Source organism: Salarias fasciatus, chromosome 1, assembly GCF_902148845.1.
Source record: "Salarias fasciatus chromosome 1, fSalaFa1.1, whole genome shotgun sequence".
NCBI lineage: Eukaryota > Metazoa > Chordata > Actinopteri > Blenniiformes > Blenniidae > Salarias > Salarias fasciatus.
In genome coordinates, this window is record NC_043745.1 from 5,353,466 (window position 1) to 5,381,085 (window position 27,620).

Here is a 27,620-nt window from a genome sequence, read left to right on the forward strand (position 1 = left end):
GCGGGGTGTGTGGCAGCCGGCCTGTAAAAGCAGCAGGGGTCTTTTCCTGGACCTCAGCTGGAGGAGAACCCCCTCATCATCGTCCTCATCTTCATCATACGCACCGTCTGACAGCTGCATTCAGTAAGTCCCACCAGCAGGAGGCTTCCCTGCAGCCGGTCTGGCCTGGAGGAGGCCGTCAGAGGGCCGTGTTAGTCTGACCTCCTCGCCTCCTCCTCACCTCCTCACCTCCTCAGCCCTCGCTCCATTCAAACCACCGCCAAGCTGCGAGCCCACGCTCAGAATATCAAGCCGTCGGAGCCAAAAACAACACAACGATCCATAAACCACAAATCGATGAAGTTCACTGGGGTTTTTTGGCAGAGAGAAGCTTTGCATTCAAAAAACAGACTTTCCATTCAAATTCAGGACGGAGGGCGTCTGGAAACCGCCAGACGAGTTTCATTACAGCTGTTTGACCACATGATTAACTTGAATAATACGTCCAACAGCACAGAACTGATACTTTTCAGATTTTTCACCACGAACCATATGAACCTTTAAACACTTGTGTGCACATTGATGTTTCCCTAGACCCGCTCTGCTCCTTGCATTGTGCAGCCTAACAGAATTGATCGTGTGGCAGAAATAGCCTCCATCCAGCCCTCGGAGACGCTTCCACCCAGCAGTAGTTTTCCATGGCGCTGGGGACGGAGCGCACCTCCAGGTTCCTAAAGGCACTTTGGTGAGTGAGAGACTGCAGGGTGATTTCTGAAGGACGGACAGGAGAGACGGTCCTACCTCTGGTGTTGGTGGCCATGTCTGCCACCTTCTGGAAGGCATCGAGGAAGGCCACGGCCGCCAGGACAGTGGTTCTGACGGAGAGGAAACACTGGTTAACGCTCCGGCCTTCCAGCGGTACCGTTCAGAGACCCCTGCAGGGGCAGCTTACCGGAGCTGGGAGTGCAGTTTGGTGGCCTTGGCGCTGAAGTCCTCCCACACAGGATAGGAGCACTGGCAACACAAAGACAGGGAAACGTTAGAACAGGGACCAGCTGCTGGAACACATGAGCCAAACACGCTGTGTGAACCTGGCCTCAGAAGATTAACAACTCGCTCCCAGATGCAGTTTAAAGCTCTGAATGATTGACTTCTACTTTTACTTCCACCAGCTGCTTTTCAGATGCATTGTTCATTTCCACCTGAAGCACCGGCAGTCAAACTTCTGTTTACTTTTGAGAAGACGCCTCAAACTATTTGAACTGCGACGGCTTCCACCTCGGGCTCAGACTGAAGCGAATGACTAAAATCATCCCCAAGATGCAGGCTTTAAAAGCAGACCTCACTGTTAAGAGTCACAGTTACGAAACAGGATTTCCCACTTCAAATTTTTACTTGTGTACATGTATGATTATCATCATATCACACACAGGCACACACACACACACACACACACACACACACACACACACACACACACACACACACACACACACATACACACACACACACACACACGGAGGCTTTTAAAAAAATGATGAAAATCTTTTGACAATCATCAGTGAATCGTTTAAATAAGAACAAAAATTTCAATAAAAATAAAAATGCAAAAATATCCATTTTATTTGTTTTAAGACCATCCTGGGTGACTTTTACTGTCTTTGTTCTTTCTGCTCAGTTTCATATTCTTATCTACACACACACACACTCACACACACCCTCCATCAGTCTCTTTTCCATTGATACCCTGCTCACCCTATTATTTCCCCCGCTCTCTCCCCCAAAAAACTCCCCCTCTAATCCATCACCAAATGTAGACACACACACACACACACACACACACACACACACACACACACACACACACAAACACACACACACACATACACACACACACACACACACACAGCCACAATTCTGACTGCCACTGGCATGAGGATCATCAAAGACTTCCTCTGCAGCAGCAGCACGGCTGCAGACAATCCAACGCTGGAGTGTGTGTGTGTGTGTGTGTGTGTGTGTGTGTGTGTGTGTGTGTGTGTGTGTGTGGCTGCTGCTGGAGCTTCTTCAGTCTGGGTGACGGCTCTCCACACACCCCCAGCTCCAGCAGTTATTACATTACACTTGATCCAGGTTAACCTATAACCCTGTTAAACGCTGTGGAGTGGTGGTGGGGGGGTGGGGGGGGGGGGGGGGGGGGGGGGGGGGGGGGGCTGCTGATGTGGGTATTTATATCAGCAGGAGGTCGGGAAGGCTTTACGGGAACTCTGAGGGGAAAATTTCAGGCAGTCTGGGACTGAACCCAAAGTAATGCAGGGAATTTTAAAAAATGGAGGTGAGGGTATAGAGGAGAGTGTGTGTGTGTGTGTGTGTGTGTGTGTGTGTGTGTGTGTGTGTGTGTGTGTGTGTGTGTGTGTGGGGTGGAGCATCATGTGGCAGTGTCAGCCTGGCACACAGTGAGGCTGTGACTCTTTGATCTGGCCTGTTTGATGTGGTTTAATTTGGTCTGAAATCACAGTCCCGTTTCCCCTTGGTACCAAAAGCTACCCCCTATATCAACACACACACACACACACACACACACACACACACACACACACACACACCCTGCCCCCCTTGCAGCGTGTTCGAAGCGCCTCGCGGAGCTTAAGCAGTGTGGATGGGAGATAACGCAGAGCGACGCCCTACTTGCACGCACACACACACACACACACACACACACACACACACACGCTTTATTAACATATTTCTGTCATTTCCATCGAGTCACAGAGGCGACTGACCAAGCTACGCTTGAGTGTGTGCTGCTGCGCTCAGACCTGACGGGACGGATGATTCAGTCGGTTCACACCGAGCAGGAAGCAAACCTGAGACCATCGATCGGTTTCTACTGTGACGTGAGGAGAATTTCTACTGCACGCTCCTCCTGGTCGGGATGTGGGACGGCCTCTAAGAACCTACTGCCAAACCCTGTCACACACCGCAGGGATCATCATGTATGTCCAAATATATTTATTGGTTTCAGTTTTATTACCAACACATCCATGCTTTTTGCTTTGATCTGCCCTCCAACCGTGAACACTGGAACCCAGACTAAGAAAATCAGCCCCTGAACCGAAGTGCTTCCTGTTTCAGCCACTAGGTGGCGACGCCGTGATCTATCTGAGGTAATTGTTCAGGAGAAGAAGCCCAGAGAGAAGAGGCAATGCTAATCCCAGTGTTAGCACATCTAGCTAAAAAACTACTGTCAACTTCAGCAGCGGAGAAAGATTAAACTTTAACAAAACCACTGGCAGTGGATTCATCAACATCTGTAACCAAGTGATTTTTTTCTGAGAACAACAAGAAAAGGAGAAACTTTCTGAAAATGCTCCAACTCCGTCTTCCTGGCAAAGAGGGGAAAAGCAACTTTTCTGAAATGTTTCTGTTGCACACGCTCGGTAGAAGGACAATATGAACAATGTTTTCCAAACGGGGCGAAAAATGAGGGAAAAAACTTTCTGAAACTCGACAGTCTTGTTTTCTGGTTGAGAGTCACATGGAAGCAGTTCACACATCTTTCTGTTTCCACGTCTTTCATCAACCGCAGAAGATCTTGGTGGTGATGCACTGAATGAGAAACACACTCTGTGTGTGTGTGTGTGTGTGTGTGTGTGTGTGTGTGTGTGTGTGTGTGTGTGTGTGTGTGTGTGTGTGTGTGGGTGAAAGAGCGTCTGTGTGAAGCCCCTCATATCTGTTTAAAGAGGTTAAAATGTTCTGCGCTCACGCTGAATAAACGTGTTTGGGTCTGGAGCGCAGCGCCCAGAGACCGCCGCCACAGCGCCGCTCTCACATGACGGCAGGACGGCCGAGGGGCAAAGGCATCAGCGTGAGAGACGGCGAGCAGGAGACACTGTGTGTGTGAAAGAGCTCTGGGATTGTAAGGCATTATATCACCACTTCCTGTGTGTCAGCAGGGCATGCATGGCTGCCTCTCATGCACACACTCGTGGACCGGCCCCAGTGTAAACACGGCGAGAGCCAACGTCACGCCAGCCTGCTCTTATATCGGCTTCTTTTCCAAGCCGCTGGTTTAAAACTCAAGTGACTCTGTCAAGGTGAGGAAAATTACACAAGCAGGACTCTGCTGTAATTTATGACATAAAGAAACAGGGACCCTTCGCTTTGGCCTGTTCTTCCTTCCTGTTTTCATTATCGCCGCCTTCGTCCCGATCAGGAACACGGGACTGCTGCTCAATCTGAGTGAAGGATGGACGCTCACCGGGAAGACGTGTCGTAAAACTGACAAATGGTTTGAGATGAAATGAAACGCGTCCAGCTGCACCCTCCAACAGGTAGCCTTCTTTAATCCACACTGAGGGAGAGACGGATCCAGACACTCCATAGCGATGAAGCCACGGTTTTGTAGTCAGCGTTTCAAACTGTTCCTTAATATTGATTCTCCTGACAGCCTCTGCACGTGGTTCAGTATCAATCAGCCTTCACAGCATTTAAAAAGCACTCATATTGCTAAGTTGCTAAAGGTTAGCGCCGACTTGTCCTTTAAATAAGTGGAACATCCCTTCTCTCTGTTCTCTGACCAACGTTTGAAAATATTGATAATTTCATTATCTCATGAATCTCATGAAGGTTCGTCACCACGTCCAGCAGAAAGCCAGATAACGAGCCTCATTGCAATCAGCTATGTTGAAGCAGGGAGACATGGAAAACATGCAGGTCTGCGGCCCTCCAGGACTGGAACTGGAGACCGCTGTTCTAGAACAAAGTAACTTCATCATATCTGTACTTGTTATGGGATTGTACCTGTTTTTGCTCACATTTTTCAATGACTTTTGCAAAGTCAGGATGTCACGTCTCAGCATACATTAACCAGACACAGCCTTAAACCGCTGAAGGTGCCCTGAAGCATCTGGAAACAGAAGAAATTAGCGGTGGACGCTTGAAGTCAGGCAGAAGCAAAGGAGAAGGGAGAGAGCGGTGGAAAAGACAGAGACACGAACAGGACTGTGATTTCTCCAACGGTTCCTTCAGACGCTTCGTAGTTTGGTGACAGATGTCTGCTGGGGTTTGTGGCCCTCTGGAAAAAAGGAACTCCTGAATGAAAGTTTCCCACAGGAGATTATCCAGAAGGTTACACCGTCTCTGCTGACTGATGAACAACACCCAATCCGACTGTTCTCCCGCTTCAAGGCTATAATGTTCACATGCCGACACGCCCAGCCTGGGCTGCGCTGCCTGCGGGTTTGACATATTTCTGTCACTGACACTTTGAGCAGTTTGAACCGCTTTTCCATGGCGATGTGGGTCTTATTGACCTCTCTAACCTTGGTAAATTTCTGAGCCTGATCCTGCACCACGTCCCGTTTACGACACAATTTTTTAAGAGCAAACAGAAAACTTTCCTCAATCCAACGTGGTGGTCTCTCCAGACGAACACACTGCTGTGTGAAAATTCTCTGGTATAAAAATACAAGGTCAAAGGGTAAACAGGCCTGGAGAAATGAGCAGTCAGGCCTGGTTTACCTCCCATATCTGACTCAATGTAACGAGATAATCAGCGTTACCTCCTCCATCCACCACTGGTGTCGGGTTGCTCCTGATCAGTGTCTGTTGTGTAATCATTCTGTGAGGATATCTGCAGAGCACGGCTCATTCCAGATACCCGACTGTGACTTTCTGCCACTTGGGAATCCTCCTGGTTCAGACGTTCTGAACAGGAACTAAAAGGTTGCCATGGAGACAATGAGCCAGATGTAGTGTCCACCTGAGCCCCGCCGTCGCTCACATGCGGACAGTGATTGAACAACGTGGCGATGACTCCCGTTTGTACGAGGCGGGGAAAGCGCCGGAGCGAAGCGGAGTGTGGCAGGCAGGGCTGAGACAGGAGTCGACTTAGCATAAGTGGCTTCATAGATGAACGCAATAAAAATGAGATGCAAAAGTAACAAGGGCGCTCCAAGAAGCTGCAGGAGCCGCTGCATGGAGCAAGAGATCAACGTCCACAGCGCCTGGTCACAGCAGTGCAGCCACACAGCAGCTGCTGAATATGAACTCTGGTTCATCTTCAGGCCAGCAAGCCCGATTCCTGAAAAATTAGCTCAAGGTGAAACTTATTGTTACCACACTAGAACAAGGCATCAACTAAAATGATTCCGAATTAATGTGTCTATTTGCAAGTTCATCAAATATTCACGGAAACTCCAGACATACAATTCATCTTTTTCATTAAATTGGTGTAAAAGTACACAGAACGCGGCCTGTTGGCAGTGAGAAGGACATTTTTGTGGCTCTCATGGTGAAATGAAGGAAACAAAAGCAGCAACATCTGATTAAGCTACATGTTTATTCTACTTTGGGCCTGAGCCTTTGCTGTGTCCGTTCACCCGACAAACGCAGCTCGGACCTGCTTCCTGAAAATGCAACTTTTTAAAACTCCTTCGACTCCTTCTCCGTGGAAACAGGAAAATCAACATAGTTGTAAGCGTAAAACGTTTTCACAGGAAACGTCGTGTTTCCTTATGGTGGGAAGCGGGGCTGGAGGACATGACCCAAAACTCATGTATATTTTTTTTCACATTCATGTCTTTCATTCAAATATAATTCTGGGTCGAAGTCATTAACAACCTGCAACACAGGCACTTTTATTAAGCTTCTATCTGCAAGAATTAAACATGAATTCTCCAGGAAAATGGTAAAGTGTAATCCAGTCAAATCCAGGTTTGTAGAGTTTGAACAGTTGTGTCAAACTGATTTTAGTTTCATAGAGAAACCAGAGGGGGTCAGACCAGTGAAATGACTGCACAGTAACACACACTCATCCACAAATCCAAATGTTTCAGTGCGGTTGAATAGAATGCATGCGTGGAAATCTATTGCTTTCAAAATATGTACAACTTCAACAGCACACCAATTTTTACCTTTGCATTCTGGAGCAACACAGTTGGTGGAAATGTCTCTTTTAATCCTGCTGCAACTAAAAATGCAGGAATGACTCAACTTTTGGATATTTACTTTTATTCTGCACCAGAATATGTCATTAAAATTGGCTTTAAATTGAGATGATAGCTATTTTTTGTAGTAACTGTTTGGTTTTTGCAAAAATATAAAGATTTTCAAGACGTTTACCCTGCAGCACGACAAAGGGAAACTTTAAGGTTTAGATTTAAAGGTGTTTACGGCTCTATATTTTACCGTTCCGACCCACTTAGAATGACACTGGGATGAAGGTGGCCCCTGAACACCCCCTGCATGCTGAACCCTCCTTTACAAACTCATGTTGTTATTATTCACCCACAAAATAACCTGAAAACATTTTCTACTGCAGGATCTTCATGAATCAGGCCACATTACATTTTGTTGAATCTGAAAAAAAAAATTAAAGCTCTACTGCTTCATTAAAGTTTCAGGACTGTTATAATTCACTGATTCCAAGCATTTAAATAATTTACAGATACATTCAGCCTTAAAAGTTGAGTCAAGGTCAGAAATAGTCTTTCCTGCATGTCTGAGAGTGAAAAGGTAAACTATGCTAAAAAAAACCTATGCTTTACCCTTTAATTGATCACTTTTAAATCCATCAGTCTGCTTCTTCCTTGATAATCTCGGATCCACAGCAATATATTGACTGATTTTCAGCCTTTTTTCTTTCAGTAATCCTTCATCTGGTTCGGCCCTGACTCTTCTGGCCTAGTTCTCACAGCGGCCCGGCGAGAGCGGCACTCCAGCGCTCACTACAGTGGACGAGAAGCTTACTGTCTCCTCTCATTCTTTTGTTCCCTTTGTTCCCCCACAGCAAGACAGAAAAACAGAGGAAATCCAGCAGCAGAGACAGAGGCAGAGCGAGGACGGGCGGAGGCAGGCAGAGAGGGATGGAAGGATTAACTCCCTTTTTTTGTTGTATAATCGCGCCAATTCACACATTAAAAGAGAAATGCACCGACCAAACAAAGGGGGATAATTTCACAGTGCTTCATATGCATAATCGGCCGGGTTTGAGTTTTCAGAGGGAGGATCAAACTCATTCTTATCAAGGCTGGAGACGGATGTACAGCCCACGGAGGAAAACAGCGTCTATCAGCCGTCTGAAGGGCTTTCTGTTTGTTCTGGAGTCGACTGCACTATTAAACATTGTACTTAAGAGACTCTTAACACAGGTAGGACCGGACAGGACGGGATACGGCGCCGTGTCTGAAATTTATACACTAAGCTGGATAAACGACAGGAAATCTGGATCTTTTATCGTTTTCCACCAAATGAAATTCAATTCATTCACAAATTTATATAAACGTTAAGACATTTTTCCTTTAGTGAAATATATGGGCATCAAGTGATCTAAGAAACAAAAGAGTAGGATCAGAATTCTATCAAATAACCAATGATTAGTTGCTCCATTTTGGACTCTGAAACTTGTGTTGTTTGTTAGAAATGCTCAAAGTTACACTAAGTATCATTTGTTCATGTTTAAAATTTAGCTGATTTTTTTAAATTTCTCAACTTATTGCACTGATTTCTAAGTGTGTTCTGAAGTTGGCGTGATAACTCGCTGGTCACAGTCTGTCAAGTCTTCTAAATCCAATCAATGATTCGGTTCTCAGTCCAGTAGGAGGACGGCAGATTAAAAACACAGCAGAGGTTTTAGCCGTCAGTCCCACGAGACACATGGACATGGCGATTCCCAAGCGGTAAATGTCAGCATTTCTGGTATTTTTCTTGTTTCTATGGAAGCATCACAAGGCCCCGTTTACACCACAACGTCCGACAACAAGTGATGGGACTTTTAAAAAAAAAAATCAGCTTGTTTGCATGTATTTGTGGTTGTTTGGTTTTTGTTTACTGATGTTTTGTTTACAATCCTTCCAAATGTGGCAGCATTAAGGAGAGAAATAACCAGGCTTTCCAAAGCAATAACATCTACTGAACATAATTCATTAAAAAAATCTTTAAAATGTCCAATACAAGACACAATTGACGTGTATTATGTGTGGCTGAATTACTTTTCATCACAGATAAACCCAACTTTCTGGATGATGTTAAGAAAAATAAAATACGTGCATTTGTTTTTCATCCTGATATGAAACTGTTAAAGAATTTGAAAAGTAAGTCTTTAAATGGAATGAAGTGGATGAAAAGGAAGAAAATGAAAAACTTTTCTCTGAGCTGCCCTATAAAGGGTTAAATCACAGCCACTCCCTATAAAACACTGGATTAGCAAACGGAGTTTGCAGCTGTAATTACGACATAAAAATAAGTGGTAATTTACTGTGTTTGGCAGCCAAGCTGGCAGGACAGGAAGAGGGAGGCTGGTGAGGACGGTGTGGTCTGGCTCCGGTGGAACGGATCAGTACCTGTCCTCTCTGATCAAAATCAGGACATAAAACATGAAACTTTATGAAGCACCTAATCCGAAATAATCCTGATAATCCAGGAAACACTGATCGATCGATGTACTGTACAACATGTAGTAGGATCATTCTAAACGCCCGGATGTCATTGATTACTGTCTGTTTTTATGAAAACCAGCTTGGCGTGTCTCGGCTGGCTCCCCACAGCTCTTATTTGTCAACTATTGTTTTTTATTTCAAAATTAAACTTTGAGGCCAATCTTTTTAGGGATTTCTTCTCCCAAATTCAGATTTATTAGAAGTAAGCCTCTGACATTTTTGAAGACTTCCTCCTCCCTCCGTCACTTCGCAGTGACTGAAAACCAACATGGCGTCGATGCAGATTGTTCTGGTGAAAACGGGGAAACCTCGTGTCACTAATGGTGTCATTCTCAGGCAACTGTCCCCAAAAATGTAAGTTATTTACATGAATGTGCAATTAAGCAGTTTTAAGAATCTTGAATCTCATTTAAGCAACAGTTTCAACTGAAAACTGAAGTTTTGTTGCACATTAGGCATCCCTTCACACAACAACGGTGTTCTTTACAACTGAAAGAGCAAGTTTTTAAAAACACTCCCACTCCATTACAATGGAAATGGGGAAAACGCAACTTTTCAGGAATGCTAAATGTGCACCATGGCCGTAGTAAATACTCTGGACTGATTCTTCAGAGACGCTTCCAAGAAAGCTAGCTATATCGCTGCAAACATGCTAACTAGCATTAGCCTCAAAGCCATGTTTGCTACGTTTGTAAAAACATGCACAGTTCAACAGCTGTAAGAGACACTGACCAGTGAAAACTATTGAGACACAGCCACTCATCAAAACACAAGATTAGCACCTTCAAAAAAATTTTTTAAAACAAGCCGAGGACAGATTCCCAGGTCTCCTCCGTTTTATGGACGGAATCCGACGGTGTTTTTCTTGGACAGCCTGGATGTCTGCTGTGATCTCCTGGACGATCTGATGCCCTCTCATGAGTGAAACTCTTCTCTCACCACACAGTTTAGCTTCGGAGGGGGAAGAATCAGTGTGAAGATGATGAGACAAGAGGCTGCACGGCTGCATAATTGATGAAGTGCAGCAGCTAATTCCAATCTGAACGCAGCGATGAGGGGAAAGAGGAAACCATCTGTGTGTCGAGTCCCCGAGCTGCAGATCACAGACGCTCCATCAGCAAAACAGCTGGTTTGTCTGCGTCGGATTTGAGGAAAAATGGTATGGATGAACAGAAACCAACACAACAGAACGTCACACATTACAAGAGAACCTGACATGACACAACAGAACCTGATGCACCACAACAGAACCTGATGCACCACAACAGAACCTGGCAAATCACAGGAGAATCTGACACATTACAACAGAACCTGACACATCGCAAGAAAATAAAGGACGGTGATGGAATCAAAGACCTGCATTCAGTTTCTTTCACCAATTCTTCTTAACAATATAAACTAGGAATTCCCTTATTTTACATATATTTGGAGCCAGCTTCAAACTGAATGTTTTACAGAGAAGAGTTTGTCATCAATCTGGCAGTTTCAGAAATGATACCAAAGACAGTGTCGATAGTGATATATGAAAGAGGCAACAACTTCCAACTGCAGTGCACTTCTGAAGTTGCATGAAAAACAGTGAGTAGAGCTAATGAACTGCTAACGTTTACTTATCGGCTAAGTAACTAGCTGTGTGGTGCATTTTAGCACGTGCAAAAGTTATTACGTTGGAAAATACAGTTGAAACGCCTTTACTTATTTATTTACTTACTTTACATTTCACAGTAAAATCAAGCTGTGTAAACCATATTTGCCATCCAATAAATGGTTGAAAATCAGACCCCAAAAAGTGTCTGATCATTCACAGATACAGCTCACTTTAATTGTGAAAAGTCTCCATGTGAAAGAATTTCTTGTTTTATTCCAGCTCTGTTTAGCAGAGGTGAGGCGGAGGAGAAGCAGCCTGCCATGCACGGGCAGAAGGTTAAATCAGACCTATCTGAGAAAGGAACCGTATCTGCCATGACATCTGTATATTCATCCTCACCTCCGTTAGCTGCTAACGTTAGCTAACGGTCAACAATACAGAGCCACCACAGTCTAATCACATTCTGTGTTAGAGTGCAACATGATTAAAGGACTGAACGAAAATCAACACATTAAAGTCCTCATTAATAAAACAAAGATTCCACGGAAAAGCTGTACTATCTCACTGTAACAGACACACACATCCATCGCAAATTCAAAGTCATTGGAATGTCATGTAACAATACATCCAAAAGCACCGAGGAAAAATGATCAGCTGGAAGACAGAGAGAAGCAATCTGACGCTGCACCTCCATTTACTGGAAAACCAATCCAGGACTTCCTCCCAGCATCATCTATTGAATCAGCTCAAAAGCCGTGGAGTAAAGCTGACCTCAGCTTTCAAAATGCAGGAACATTTTCCACAATAAACACACCAAAACAAGTCACAAAACCAAAAGGAGGGACTCACTTAGTAAACAAAGAGTTTGCTAATGAAATACAGCACATTATCTTCAGCCATCAATCATCCTGGCCTGTAGCCGTTCCTCTTCTCTCGTTATTCCTCCAATCATGTGATCCTGGCTGAAGGTGTGCCCGTATGAGCACTTAACGTAAGTGACAGCAGCCGTCAGCGCTGAGAGAAATATCGAAGCAGGGATCAGGAGAGGAAACTGATGGTTACTAAGCCCAGCCAGATGAGACCGCTACATGTGGCGCTATCGTTGTTTCCACGTTAATGCTAGTGTCGAGGTGACGGGAAAGCCTTGTCTCCGTCGTGTCCTTCTTATTGTGTTGTTCAAGAACAACACAATAAGAAAACCTGGAGTAAATCTTACATATTTAATGAAAATCCACTTACAGTCTTTCTGAAATCTGCAGAGAATAATTATTGTGACGAAGTGCGATGTTTTCTGAATGTCTCTTAACTTGTGATGCATGATCGAACAGTGCTGCACGGCCATGAAGCAGAGTTCCTAACACTGTTCCAGTAAACACTTAATGCTTTCAAAAGCACATTGCATTTCTGACTAACTTTCCAAGTTGTCTCTCTGATCTCATTAATTGTTTTCCTAATTTTAACCCTCACTGTGACTTTCTATTGTAGCCATTCCCAGCTAAATTTATTTGAGGCGTCTTTATCAATATCTGACACCAATGTTTCTTCTAAATATTTTCCAAAAAATATTGGGAACAATCTCGAATCCAACCAGCCACACACAAACAAACCAGCATTCTCATTAATGAGTCACAATCGCTCATTCTCAACAATCACTGATCCGTTTATTAATTGTTTGTATAACACCCGATTCACTGCCTGTTGTTGGGGAGACAGGAGCAGAATACTGAAATGACACATTTCAGTTTCAAACCAGCAAAAAACCAACAACACACAGAAAATCACCATCCCTGAAAAACTGACTCAATATTAGGCAGGTAGTCATAATATTATGGCTGATCGGTGTAGAAGAACTGTGAGTAGCAACTTTCAGAGAAGTCAAGCAACATCTAGCCAACTGAATGGCTGTTATCAGGTTTATCTTTGGAAATATTTTAGAAATGAGCGCACCGATGCTTCAGACACAACAAGCACCAGTCTGAGAGCTGCTGGTTAAACTGTCTGGGTTCTGTGTGAGTTTTAATGTTGGTTTTCCTAAGAAGATAACAGTGAAAATGAAGGACTCTTTAATGATAACAAGTCCATGTGACAATTTCTAATGACTGCCTATGCTTCCATCCATCCATCCAGCATTCCAATCCTCCATTATGTTGCTTTATCAAATTAAGGTTGCAGGAGGCTACAGCAGTCAGAGTGTATTTTGGACCTAAGGTAGGCTACAGTTTACTAAATTTTGATCTCATACATCAGCAAAACCTGCTACTGTAAATAGTTCTGAGGCACCTGGGTTTCTTTACCCCCATCTGAACCAGGGTTTGATGCCTCAGAACAATCTGTCGGTCCTGTCCTTTTCCCTCTATTCCCTAAAACCCAACCGGAACAGAAAAAAACTCTCCCTCTTTGAGTCTGATTCTGCAGAAAGTCTCCTCTGAGTCTGGTTTTCTTTCCACCGTCTCCTCTTCTTCCTCTAATGGATCTGTTGTTTTCTCTCAGTCAAAGTGCTGAAATGACTGGAAACTGTACATGGCACTATAGATATAGAGTTTCATTTACATTTTTACATTTATCAGCCAATAATAATATCACTGGCTTAATTCCAGAACCTTCCAAACACTTGGGAGCAGAGAAAACAGGACTTCAGCACCCCACAATGTTTGATTAAGAGCAACATGATGCTGAATGCAGATTTCTTCTCCTTGACTTTAACCAGTCACAGTTCTGAAGCTTCTCTGCTGAAAGAAGGATCAAGCACTGATTTCCATTCACTACTGAATGATTTAGGTCTTACTTCTCAACAATCCCGAATCATTTTCTTTGAATCTCCCCCCGGACTGCCTCCAGGAAAACATTCCAGTGAAGACAAATGCTGCCAAACAAAACCCTGACAAGCAGAACCCTTCAGAAGGTTCCACAGTCCACAACAAGTCCAGTTATGGTTTCTGATGGCATCTTCACCTCAAATCTAATTTTGACCACCTCAAACCAGAGGTCATCTTCTCTACACCCCCCGTCCACACCGGGCACCCCTGGTTAACACTCCCATGGCCCCGCCCCCACAGACACACACATACAAAGTGCTCAGTCCAACAGAAGCATTTCATTCTCAAATGGAAGTATGACATGTAGAGCATGAAGAGAACGTTGTTTACGTGGACGGGGAGATTATTGATTTGCCACACATTGTTATTCTCTGTGTCTGTCTGTGGCCTGTTCATAATGATCGTGGGGGGGGGGGGGTTACAGTGAACAGCTGAGTGTGATGAGAAGGCTTTGACAGGCCTCACAAAGGCTTCCCTGAGTGAGGCTTTCTTGGCCGACTCCCAAGCAGCCTCCACGCCTCCCCGGCCCGGCCCTCCTCATTCATGTCCAGCGGTCCTCGCAGGCCCCGGGGCCCTGACGACCTCGGAGATTTTAACGAGCTCTAATGAGGGAGATGCTCCTTTACACGTCCGGCGAGGCGACGGCCACGTTGGCACCACTCCGCCTGCTTTTGCCATGAAAAAGTTTCAGAATTAGAATGCAGCACGTCTTTTAAAGTAAAGCGTCCACGTGTTTGAGGGCAACTTTAAACTTTTCAACTCTTCTCAGAAGTGACCAACCGCAATGGTTCCAGTGAAGAGATTTTACCTACAGAGTGTTCATGTTCCTCAAATCTGCTCTTTTATAGCAGACAGATTAATATGAGTACATTTTGCCTTCAGATGAACTGGTGAATCAACGGCGGCTACAGTTTGGTTACGTTGTTATGTTATCTGGTATTTTTCATGGCGTCTTCTCAGAGATTTCGTCTGATTGTCTGTCAGTCTGCTGGTTTCTCGCTGTGGTGGAACCAGCACTGCAGAGGTCGATGGCACCACCGATCTGTGGCATCTTTCTCCTCTCTCGCTGGGTTTGCACGCACCTCTGCGGTGGGAAGCCCCCCCGGACCACACACACACACACACACACAGTCCCCAGCCCGGACTAATGACGCGGCTCCACAGAGCATCTTCAGTTCTGCAGTCATGAGACATCAGAATCCCGTGAAGGCTTTAAATGAGAATCGCCACAATGGCCGTCCTCTGCCAGGATGCTAAGCGCTTTACTTCCACGTCTCCTGGCGCGCTGATGCTGTTGTTTCTGCTCTGACTACGTGAATGAGGAGGTGGGTGAAACTGCATCAGGAAAACTGTCCTGGCAGCGTTCTGCAACTGAAAAAAAAACAAGTCCAAAAAACTAGATTTTATTTATATAATAAATCTGTTCTACTAAATACAGTATTCCTGTTTGTCACTCAGAGTTTATGTTTGGTGTTGAACTTGTGAGCCTGAGGGTTTATAGTGATGCAGTGGTTTACACTGCTGCCCCACTGCAAGAGGCGCCCTGGTTCGAGTCTGAGCCAGGCTTTGCACAATTTCACTTTGTGTGTTTTCTCCAGATTTTCTGGGATTTCCTCCAACAGGACATGAGTTTGAGGCTAACTGGTGAAACCAGTATGTGAAAATACAGTTTTTGCATTTTCATTTCAGAAAAATTGCACATTTGCGTGACAACATTCTGAGAAGATGTGGTTTTCATGTCGGGTTTGTTGATAGTTTAAGCAATGAAACCACACACACACACACACACACACACAATCACGCAGAGAACAACACGCTTTAAAATTTGACATTGAAGAGTAGGACCACGTTGAATTCCTATTCCAGGTGACTCTTATGAAACTACCAAGTCCCGGTTCCCACACATGCTCAGCAGAACCATTCACTGCGGCCATGGAGAGCGTGCGGTCTCCACGGAGACGGAACCCGAGCATTTCCAGAAAGCGTCGTTTTTCCAGACGAATCATTTTCGAAACCTTCCACTTTGAGAACCCTTTTGATAAAACTGTGTTTTCAGTGACTCTGACCACCGTTGTCATGTAAACGGAACCCCAAAACGCAAAGGAAGTGTAATCCTTTCACTTAAAAACATTAAAACGGAGTCTGAACTTCCTGCAGGTGAGAATGTGAGTGGTCATTTCTCTGCTTTGGCCCTCTAATGGACTGCTGACCTGTAAAGTGGTACAAAACACGTACCAATGGTAGATTTATTGTTTGTTTCCTCCTAGTTTTCAACTGGCAGGTCGTCTGATGATGAACTTGGAGCTGGCTGTTCAAGGTTTTCCAATCTATGTTCTCCATATAAATTGAAGTAATTGCACATTTATTTTGTTTTCTTATTTGTTTATTCTATTTATTATCAGTGATTATTTCATTTCAAGAAGGACAAAAATCAAACTACAGAGGGGGAAAAAGGACCAAAAATAAAAATAAATCTCAATCACTTCTGTACATTGAAGGAATACTCCGAAGATTTTGGACCCACGCCCTATCCCTATCATTTACAAAGTGAGATAACCTCTAAATACCTTTATTGTGTCCGTTCGTCCAGTGCCTGGCTCCCAGCTGTTAGCATCGTAGTTAGCTTAGCTCAGCTGCTGGAGGTGAAGAGGAAACAGAGCCGGACTGACGAAAGTGGACAAAATCCTGGTTATAAAACATTTTAAAAAACATGTTTTCTTTTCAATCTGTTAAAATAACGTTTTGATACACAGATCTGCACAAGCACAGTGCTCCGCGGAAGGATATACCGGTGAACAGCGGCTGAGTCTATGGCTTCTACTGCTGTGCTCCGGTATATCCTTCCGCGGAGCACTGTGCTTGAGCAGATCTGTGTGGATCAAAACGTTATTTTAACGGATTGAAAAGGAGAACAAGTCTTTTAAAATTGTTTATAACCATTTCGATTTACTTCACGTGCTAATACGCCGTCCCCTGGACCACTGGAAGGAGTATTTTGTCCACTTTCGTCAGTCCAGCTCTGTTTCCTTTTCACCTCCTGCAGCTGAGCTAAGCTAACTACGATGCTAACAGCTGAGATCCAGCCACTGGACGAACGGACACAAAAAAGGTATTTATGAGCTTACCTCACTTTGCCAATGATAGGGATAGGCCGTGGGTCCAAAATCTTTGGAGTATTCCTTTAAGGGTCAGGATAAAACACACACTGCTGTTTAGAAGAAGGAACCGAGCAGCAGGAAGCAGACTGACTGTCATACCTCTTATTCCATTAGTCTTTTTGTTCATTTGGGCTAAAAGACACTGTTCGTTACTCGGTAATACTGCTGCTGGCAGCTGAATACTTAAACACACACACACACACACACACACACACACACACACACACACACACACACACACACACACACACACTGGTAAATTCATGAATGATTCTCAGTATTCAGACATTAAAATCGCCACTAACTTGGTCAGTTATGCTTCTCTCTTTGTTTCCTGACTGCATGAATCCCAGCAGCACAGATTACAGACAAATGACGGACTGATCGGTCTGATCACAGACTGATCACAGACTGATCACAGACTACAGACACGCAGGCAGTGACGACTGCTGAGGAGACAAAGAGGAAGGGAGGAGCGGCAGAAGAAGGAGGAAGATGGATTAAAAGAGGAAGAAAAAGTGCTTTCTAAACAGCCGGGATCGAACCTGCTGACGACGGGAGAGCTGAAAGGTTCCAATCCACTGGACGTCAGCAGGACAGAGGTCATCCATGAGCTAATTACAAAGGTCACATCTTTGGTTTTTCATTTAAAAGGCTGATCTCACACGTTAAGTTTGTTTTTGCTTCTCCTTCATCATGTGTTTTCATCTTCCTCTTCAGGGTCTCAGATGTTTGATGGAACTGAACTTTGACTGGAACTTCTGATGACATGAGGTCAAACGGACACACACACCGGAAGTTAAGTGTGTTTCAATATAGAAATAGAAATATGGACTTGTGATATGTCTTTGTTATATTTTCCCAGAAATTGAAAAATAATTGATGCTATTGATTAGATATTAAAGATCCAATAAGTAATATTACGTCACATAACGAACCCCTAAAAGAGCATTATGTAAAACCTCAGGGCACAAAGACAGTAACATCATACAAATTGTTTAATTTCAATAATCAGTCTTGCAGCCCAGCCAGAAAACAACTCTCCCGTCTCTGAAATGATCACGATGTGCAGGTTCATCGTACTCATCCAATGTGGAAGAAAAAATATTGCACATGCATTAAAAAAGCTCTTTTCAGCTTTCCACGGTTTGCAGCATCAGTTTAATTAAAGCAGCTCTCCTCCTGGAGTGAGGAAAGAAAAGCTATTAATTCCTTTGTTTTATCTGACAAATGGCTTCTTTTTCTGCAACCTTTAAACTCTGATTAAAGACACATCGTTCCTCGTGACTCGGTGAATCTCCTTGAGCCTCCGACAGCTTCCAGATTAGAGTTTTTTTTTTAATCTAATCTACAGTGACTCACATTTCTGAGTGATGGACAGAAAACAAGAGAATAACTGAGACAGACAGGCAGAGAGAAGCCTTCAGAGTTAAATATGGAGAATGATCACAAATGATCAGTTCATTAAAAGGTATATGAAGATAAATAAGCGTCCTGCGGTCTGGTATTAGTCCTAGTTAATTATTTTTCATTAGAACAACACCATTTAATCCTGCTTTATGAGCTGAATTGATGAATTCCATTAAAAATGACCAAGTTTCATCTCTTTATTCTAAAGTGAATAAAGTGAGGCATTAAGCTGGCTTTTAATTTCAAAACACAATTAGCTTCATATAAAGGAGCTATTCACGTGATCTGATGCATGAGTTTACATGAAGATCAGAAAATTTAATCTAAATACAGCTTCATTTATCAAACCATCATGTGGGGATTCAAAAAACGAGATTTTCCATTGCTCTGTTCACAGTTTATATAAATTCTCTGACGTCTCTCCTCTACATCCAGAACAAGACTGTCTGGGAAAATCCCAGAAATTGCCCTGAGCTTAAAAACGAGTTACTGGTAAATCTAACAAAAACAAATCCACACTGTCCCTGACACATATTCAGGATTTAATCATTTATTACTTTAAATTCACAGAAGGACATTGAAAAATATCAAACTGTTTCTTTGTTTTTTCTTTATTTGCAGCAGGATAAAGTGTCAAAAAAATGAAAAAATGTTTGACACAATACTTGTTGTGTTTCTTCACTTTCATACATTCTGAAATCACTGAGTTGTATTTGCTTGATTGCAGCATTAGCATTAATATTAGTTTTAAATAAACTTATTTAAACTGCTTTGCACCAACAACTCAGATCCATCTAAGCCCTGTTTTTTTTTTTTTAATGAAACTACACACACGGATTACAGTACATTATAATTATTATTGATGAGAGAAGATGGACGTTCATTTGAACAAACAACCAAGTTGGATTGTGATTACAGTGACTGTCAGCAGGACCAGGACCCGGACCAGGAGAATCTGGACTGGGAGTCAAGACACTCTGGAGGAGAACTCTGTTCTTATTGTCCATCTACTGACCATGTGCAGAAGAAATCTTTCAAAAACGTCCACGTTGTGAGACATTTTTAAAAAGTTGCACTGCTGTGTAAAGAGCTGCCCCAAAGCACAACCAAAGTTTTGAGAACGCTCACCCCTGAGTGTGACTGATGTAAAATCTTACTTCCAAAATCACAAAGCGATTAACACCAGACTTAAAAAGCAGTTCTGAAGCCATCTCCTGCCTTCTATAAGATCTGAAATAACTAAATGAAGAGATCCAGTCATGGAAATGTAAGTTTTATCCATTAATATGCAGATGATTGACAAATATAGTGATCAAATGAATGTGATGAATCAATCAGTGTAATTCCTGAATTCCTGGCTGCGATGTGTTTGGTTCCTCTGCTTCATCCTTCTTCTATCATTTTGTCTTTCATATGAACCGAACATGAGCATTTAGCTACAAATGCCAAATCCTTACAAACTACACAACTGAATTCTTCAGACAAATCTAGTAAAACTGCAGTAACACACCAAACGCTGTGAGAGAAGAGTGTTTCCCACAACACACACAAGGATGGCTTCAAGATCCCACGACTAGTTTCACATTCTCGAAGCGGTGTAGGGGTAAGTCTGGATGTGTTGGACTTCTAGATCCTGATCTGATCCACCACATGTCCGTCTTAAATTAGCTGATATTTAAATCCTGGACCGTCAGAGCTGCAGGTCTGAATGGCGTCCGTGTGTCCATGTGGCCAATGATCCGTCCTCACAGCAGGGACAGTGCAGCAGAGGCTGTGACCTCCAGCATTTAGGGCTGTAGTCACAGCACTGATGAGACGGAGCACACATGCATCTTCTATGAAACATGATGGAAAGACAAAGAGAGAAGCAGAACGGGGCTTTTTTCCTCCATGGGCGTGCATGAGAGCTGGATGGATCCTGAAGCAGCACAGCCGGGTTTCCAGTGCCATGCTGGAGCCCCGGTGCTGCAGGATCAGTGGCAGACAGAGAGAGAGCGAGAGAGAGAGAGAGAGAGAGGGAGGGAGAGAGAGGCAGACAGAGGCTGGGAGTCTGCCGGCTGCACGGCTTCTCACGCCTTCATGTTTTCCTGCCAGATCAGCCTGACAGAAAATCAATGACGCTGCACTCTAAGGGCCAGGACCGTGCAACTACCACATCTGCACCCACCCTGAAGCTGCTTTTTCTTTTTAATGATGAACCCTCTCGAGCGTGCATCCACCCCTGCTGCACCTATGTAGCAGCATGCGCCCAAAAGACGCACGCACGCACGCATTGCTTGATTATTTTGGGGCCTGCGCTTCACCTTCTCCTCCTCCTCCTCCTCCTGCGCAGTTAATCCATTTCAATGAATGGGAATGTGGGCTGATTCATGCACGACTCTCTCACTTTGTCAGACAACACAACCCCAAATTATATGCGCGCCCGAACGTGGCACGTCCACAGAAACACGAGCACGGAGGTTTGTCCATGCATGGAGAGGGGAGGATGGGTTTCGCACCAGCAACCCACCCGGCCGCCGCAATCCAGCCAGCATCATTCATTAGTCCTCATGTAAAGCACAGGCAACAAAAAAAAGGTGCGTGGTGAAATTGGACGTGCGTGCGCGCGTCAGACACCAGCTCCATAATGATCAGGCTTCTCGGGCGTGTGACATGTGAAAGAACGGACGGAACAGAGCCTGGCATTACCTTCATGTCGTTGACAATCGCCTGGAACAGACCCCCGAGGGCCCCGCATTCCTTCTCCACGGTCTCCATGTTTGCCAAATCCACCATTCACCGGAATTTGCACAAGCGCGCAGCAACAGCGCGCTCACCCGCACCCGGCCGGAAAAACGGAGAAAAAGAAAAGAAAAAGGTAAAAAAAAAAAAAAAAAATGTATTCCCACAAAATCACGGCCGGTGCTCCTTCAAAACACCGGGACAATAACGGAGGGATGCGGAGAGAGCAGGAGGAGGAGGAGGAGGAGGAGGAGGAGGAGGAGGAGGGGTGGAATAAAAAAAGAGAAAGGTGCCGAAACAAACGGCTTGCTGCGTCTCTTCCAGATGAAGATGGGTTCTGGGAGAGGGAGAGCCTGTCTCTCTCTGTCTCTGTCTCTCTCTCGTTCTCTCTCTCTCTCTCTCCTCTCTGTGTCTGTCTCTGTCGGTCTGGTTCTGACTCGGTCAGGCTGCGGGATGGTACCGATCGGAGGGTACCGGGGCCACCACGCTCATCTTGGCGCAGCCAGCGCGACGCGGAGTCGGTGCGGACGCATGTGAAGGCAGCGCACAACCGGAGCCACCGTGTGTGCCCGTGCGTGCGTGCGCGTCTGTGTGTGTCTGTGTGTCAGCGTCTGTATCTGTGCATGCATGCGTGCGTGCGTCCGCTCGGAGGTGAATGGCGGGTTGTGATTGGTGCAGAGACGGTGGGCTCAGCGGTGCGCGCAGAGCAGCCAGTAATACGATCCATGCAACTGCAAAAAAAAAGAAAAAAGAAAAAGAAAAGAAGGCTGGACAACTCCGGACGGTCTGTCACATGGCGCGCGCGCGCGCACACACACACACACCACTGAAATCCAACATGGGTAAATGTCAACTGGATTTAGACACCAGTGGAATGCATGTGATGCTTGGACGACATCCGACAACCCGCATTTATTACTTAAAGCTACATTATGCTCGTTTTTAACTTAACATATTTAAAAAAAAATGTCTCAAACAATGATCAGAATGTGACTAACCACAGTTCTATGTGGTGTGCTGCAGGGTGTCCGTTCAGATTTCACTTTGTGCCACTAGGTGGTGCAGTGAGCTGCTTTTCATAATTGTAATAAATAGAATAGTATTGATGAACCCATAGACCAAAAATGCACATCGCACTTGTGCCTGTAAACGCTCCATGATTAAACCCAGCCAGTATTACGCAATGCCATCCATCAACAATGTCAGCAGGGGAGAGGACGACAGATGTCCACGGTTTGGAGATCCCAGTCCACTTCTCTGTAAAAACAAACAAAATGCATTAATACCTATAGAAGTTGACTCAGTCATTGGGCTCATTGGGTTCGACAAAAGAATTAAGAGAAGAAAATGATGAACGAGAGTGCATGGAGAGAAGGAAGGGACACATGGACAGATCATCTGCTGATCTGTAGCAGCATTAAAGTAGATGATGAGCTTCAATTTATATTACCATGAAGAAGGTGTAGCTGATGGATGGATGATGGATGTTTTTGCTGCGCTGAATTTGTATTCATATTTCAAATTACTAACTTGTAGCGCGTTTCAAAATTGAATTTTATATTGTCAGAGAGAAAATAAATGAGTAAGAAAACATAGTTTGGATTAAATTTGTCTATTTCCACACAAACATATTCAAAAGAGTGAAAAAGAGGAAAATACACAAAACTTTGTTCTTATGAAAGATGAAAGTGAGAAAGAAACAATGAGATTTGACAGATAAAGGATCCGAGGAAGACCAGCATCTTCCTCCCACCAACTTCAGCTAACATCCAGATTATAGAGCATCTTCCTCCTCTAACGTCCAGATTACAGAGCATCTTCCTCCTCTAACGTCCAGATTATAGAGCGTCTTCCTCCTCTAACGTCCAGATTACAGAGCATCTTCCTCCTCTAACGTCCAGATTATAGAGCATCTTCCTCCTCTAACGTCCAGATTATAGAGCGTCTTCCTCCTCTAACGTCCAGATTATAGAGCATCTTCCTCCTCTAACGTCCAGATTATAGAGCGTCTTCCTCCTCTAACGTCCAGATTATAGAGCATCTTCCTCCTCTAACGTCCAGATTATAGAGCGTCTTCCTCCTCTAACGTCCAGATTATAGAGCATCTTCCTCCTCTAACGTCCAGATTATAGAGCGTCTTCCTCCTCTAACGTCCAGATTATAGAGCATCTTCCTCCTCTAACGTCCAGATTATAGAGCATCTTCCTCCTCTAACGTCCAGATTATAGAGCGTCTTCCTCCTCTAACGTCCAGATTATAGAGCATCTTCCTCCTCTAACGTCCAGATTATAGAGCATCTTCCTCCTCTAACGTCCAGATTATATAGCATCTTCCTCCTCTAACGTCCAGATTATAGAGCGTCTTCCTCCTCTAACGTCCAGATTATAGAGCATCTTTCCTCTGTAGCATCCGGATAATAAAGAGTCTTCCTCCTCTAACATCCACACTTTAGAGCATTTCAACTTAATACAATGGATGGATCGATGTTGAGTGTTTACTGCTGCTGCACTGATTTCACTGAGGAGACCATCGGGATTACATCCAGGTATCTTGCGGTGTTATGCACACACACTTCTGGGCACACACACAAGCAACCTGAGGCCTCCGCTGGTTGCAGGAGAGGACACACTCAGGCCCCTCCCGAGGAAATGCAGGCACCATATGCACACTGTAGGCTTGACTGTGTGAACTGTGACCTTGACAGAAGGAAGGATGTCGTAGATGCATCCTCAGTCCTTTAATCCACCTTTTCTCTGTTCTTTCCTGCACATGTTCGCTTCCCACACACACTGGATCTGAGCTTTAAAGAAAAGGGTGCTGAGGTGCAGGAAAGTCCTCCTTTGGTTCTCCCAGAGGTTCAGACCTCTGCTGAACGCGATCGGGCCGGAGCTGAAGGCAAACACGCTTCAAAGAGCGGGTAAAACAGTGCGGCTGTATTAACAGCTGCTCGTGGTGAAGTGACAGATTCCAGACAGGTTAAAGCAATCTGGCAAGGCTCCCCTGCATTCCTGACCCGGCTCATTTCTTTCAGCTTTTCTCCTCTTTCCACTCACATCCAGGTTTTCTGTCATGGCTTCAGACAAAGGTCATCAAAGACTGCAAATAATCATCATCATTGTCCATAATTCTCATCTTCCATACGGCTGTAGGAATGTGAATATTCCAATGCCTTATCTAACCATTTTAAATACTGCCCCAACTTGCAATTCCAATTTGCACCATAAGATGGTTCAGTGAGCCAATCAACTATTTAACAACAGCTTTTTTTTATTTTTTGATCACCTCCAATTTTCATCTTGTCACATTCCGATAATCCCAAATTAATCTCTGGGAACTGTGAAAGTGACTCAGTGCTGCCACCTGCTGCACTAACGTAGCATTCCATGAATCTTACATATTGTGCCTTTAAAGTATGAAGCATTAATGAGCTTTGTCTTCATCCCTGATCCAGTTAATGTTCACTGAGGAGCATTTTGAATCTGAGCAGAGAGAAGAGGAAAACCTCGCAGGAAGCCGGAACGTTTCTGCTCCCAGTGCCGGAGAGGCCAGCCCTGTTCACGGTGCCCAGCAGTCTGGATGAGCTGGTTCATGTAGGTCTTCTCTGCTGTGCTCACCACTACTGACAGCTTAAAGCACTTTATTGATGCAGATCATATAAATGGATGTGGAGCTGATCCACGGGCCTGACTGTGTTTCTGAAACCAGATGCATCCGGAGACAGAGCCTGCTGAGATGGAGGACAGGAGGATGTTTGTGGACCTCCTGAAGCAGATGCTGCATCTTGACGGGGCTCAGAGGATCACTCCCTGTCCAGCTCTGCAGAATCCGATCTGGTTTGTCATCAGTTCACTTTCTCTCACTCTTTATCCAGTTTGAACTCACAGACTGAAATGAATCCACGGCAGGAGTGAGCAGAGTGAGCTGCTCAGACATGACACTCTCAGGACTTTCTGTGTTTACGTCAGACATTTTATTCCTTCCTTCTGCTCTGTCAGCAGTATATCTGGACTCACCTTCTCCTCCCCCAGGCCTCAGACTTCAGATCAGTTATATCTGCATCACCTGATGGATCTCAGGGAGCAGCCAGCACTTCAAAACCATGAAGAGGAGGATCGGCAGCTTCTTTCATGGGATCCAGAAAACATTCAGCTGCTGCTTCCGCCCACCAGCTGAGGACTGAGCATCTTCTTCACACTGCTCACTTTCTTGTGACTAAATGTGTTGATTGCTTTACTGCAACAGAGTGCTTCAGACTGTCTTCAGTTTTTAAAAAGGAGTAGAAACAGAGAAAGTATAAAGAGAGTGATTTGAAAGACTTCCATTCACTCACTCTTCAACACCGTTTTACAACATGCGCTCTGCATGATCATCACAACGATTCTCTTTAAACTCCTGATAAAACTCTTAGTATGAGTGGGTCAACATTTACAGCCTCTTTTAGAAAAGTTGACCTTGTTTTCAAACTGTCCTGAGTCTCCATAGGGATGGATGAATAAAAATGCTTTTTTAAAAGGTGAAAAGGTTAAAAAATAAAATGAGAAAAAGAAACATTGCTACTAAAAAAAACTCCATTAAGCACGCGCACACACACACACACACACACACACACACACACACACACACACACACACACACACAGCCACTCTGTCCAGATTCAGGGATCAACTGAAAATAGATTTTTTTTTTTTTGTCTAAAGGATTTAAATGTGAATATTTCTAACTGTGAGGCAGGTGCAGAACAGAACAAGGCACACCCGTTCAGTCTGATTATTCCTGTAACATCTCTGTCATTCACTCATTTCTAGATTTAACTTTAGATTTATTGTGGAAGGTGTTTGGGAAGTAAATCCTGAAACAAGTAGATCAAAGCATCAAAATTCACCTTGAAAAGCTCTGGTGACTCACATTTACTTATTGAAGGAAGCAGCCGAAACAAACAAGCTCACTGACTGACCTTTGACCTGAGCTGAGCAGTTGACCCAGTCAGGACGTAATGAAGAGAAAAAAAAAACAATAAAACTGAAGCTGAATTTCTTTTCTCGCCACAGGACATGCTTAACTTTTGCATTTGTGGAAACGCTCGCTGCTGCTCCTTCCTTCCTGTGGCGGGTGATGGCGACCGTCTGTATACGAACGCCCTGCAGAACGTCTGCAGCCACTGGACTCTGAGCTCTGAGACGTGGAACAAGCTGCACAGCGCTCGCTCACCAGAACACCCAGAACACAGAACACTTCTTCCATACACTCAAACACACACTATTTATTAAAAGTCCCTGAAGTTCTCACTGATTTCTTCAGGTGCTCCTTTATGTACTCTGCACCCGCTGCCTGGAATTCACTCCAGAAAACTTTGAACCTGAAGGAATTATTCTCTCTCGGAACATTCAGAAACCCTGTTGGGAAACTGGAATCTGTCATATTGTTCCTCCCGGTTTACACGAAGCCCCGTTATTTGACTTTATCACTGTGATGTGCCTGTAATTGTTATCTTGTCTGATTTGAGTTTCATGTGACCTCTGACCTCTGTTCTAATACTTGAAACTATGTTTTAAGCTGCTGTCTTGACAGCTTCCCTTGAAAAAGATCATGATGTCTGAACAGGACTGACCTGGCTAAATAACAGCTAAAACTAAGAAAAAAGTGAAGTAACTCCATAAAGCTGCAACCAGACGAAGACAGAGTCAGACCGGGTTTATTCAAGTCTGGTTTTTAAATCTATCTGAAAATAATCTTTGAATGAAGTCGGCGGAAATAAAAATACAGTTTGATGACATTCGATTTCACACAGTTTGTAAAGAAATCTTGATCTCTGAACGGTCTTAGTATACATTCAACTAACACATTTAATGTAATGGAAATCATATTTGACTTCAGCGAGTTTAATGAAAGTATCAAGAGTTTCATTCCAGGCAGGCCTTTCAACAAACAACACAAATTATTCGTATTTTTATGTAAAGGAGTGTCGCTCACTGAGGCCTGAGCGAGCTGGAGCCTGATCAGGTAGAACTGATCAGAAAACTTCTCACACAGCTGGTTGGACTTCGGCGTCTAACAGCTGAGAAACGCCACAAAGCAGCTCTACATCAGGAAAACCCAACTTAATGGAGACGTGCTAACACTTCTAGTTCCAGTCAGAGATCATCTCCTCCAGCTTCAACATGCCCAATGAAGGGAAACCTGCTTCTATGAGGTAAAGGAGGGATGCATTTCTTACTCTTACCGTAGAATTTAATACTCCAGTAAAAATAAAATCTATAGACTTATTTATCCTCCAGCTGAAGTCCTGTTTTTGTTTATTTCTGCAGATGAAGTTCATCCAGGTTGTTGGTGCTCATGCCTGTTTGATGACAACAAGAGTCGGAGTCAGGATCTAAAATAAACTGTGCCTTAAAAAAAATGGATATTTACCTGTTTTCCATGAATTAACTGGATGAGACAGAAGCACTGACAAACACTGTCCATACACTCACATTCACCCGTGTTTGTCACGGCTGAGGGTGAAGGGGCA

General features: G+C 44.2%; 1 protein-coding gene across 3 annotated transcripts in view; it reads right to left on the reverse strand.

Annotated features, from left to right (window-relative positions):
- LOC115408684 (protein MTSS 2-like) overlaps window positions 1–21,686 on the reverse strand; it is a 60,935-nt gene extending 39,249 nt beyond the window's left edge. For all 3 annotated transcript variants that reach the window (XM_030119674.1, XM_030119752.1, XM_030119596.1), the window contains exons 1-3: window positions 21,080–21,686; window positions 932–993; window positions 781–854 (exon numbers count right to left, since the gene is read on the reverse strand). In XM_030119674.1, the coding sequence (XP_029975534.1) occupies window positions 781–854; window positions 932–993; window positions 21,080–21,166 (223 nt within the window). In that variant the 5' untranslated portion in view covers window positions 21,167–21,686. The remainder of the gene's footprint in view (window positions 1–780; window positions 855–931; window positions 994–21,079) is intronic.
- Window positions 21,687–27,620: the final 5,934 nt, after the last annotated feature.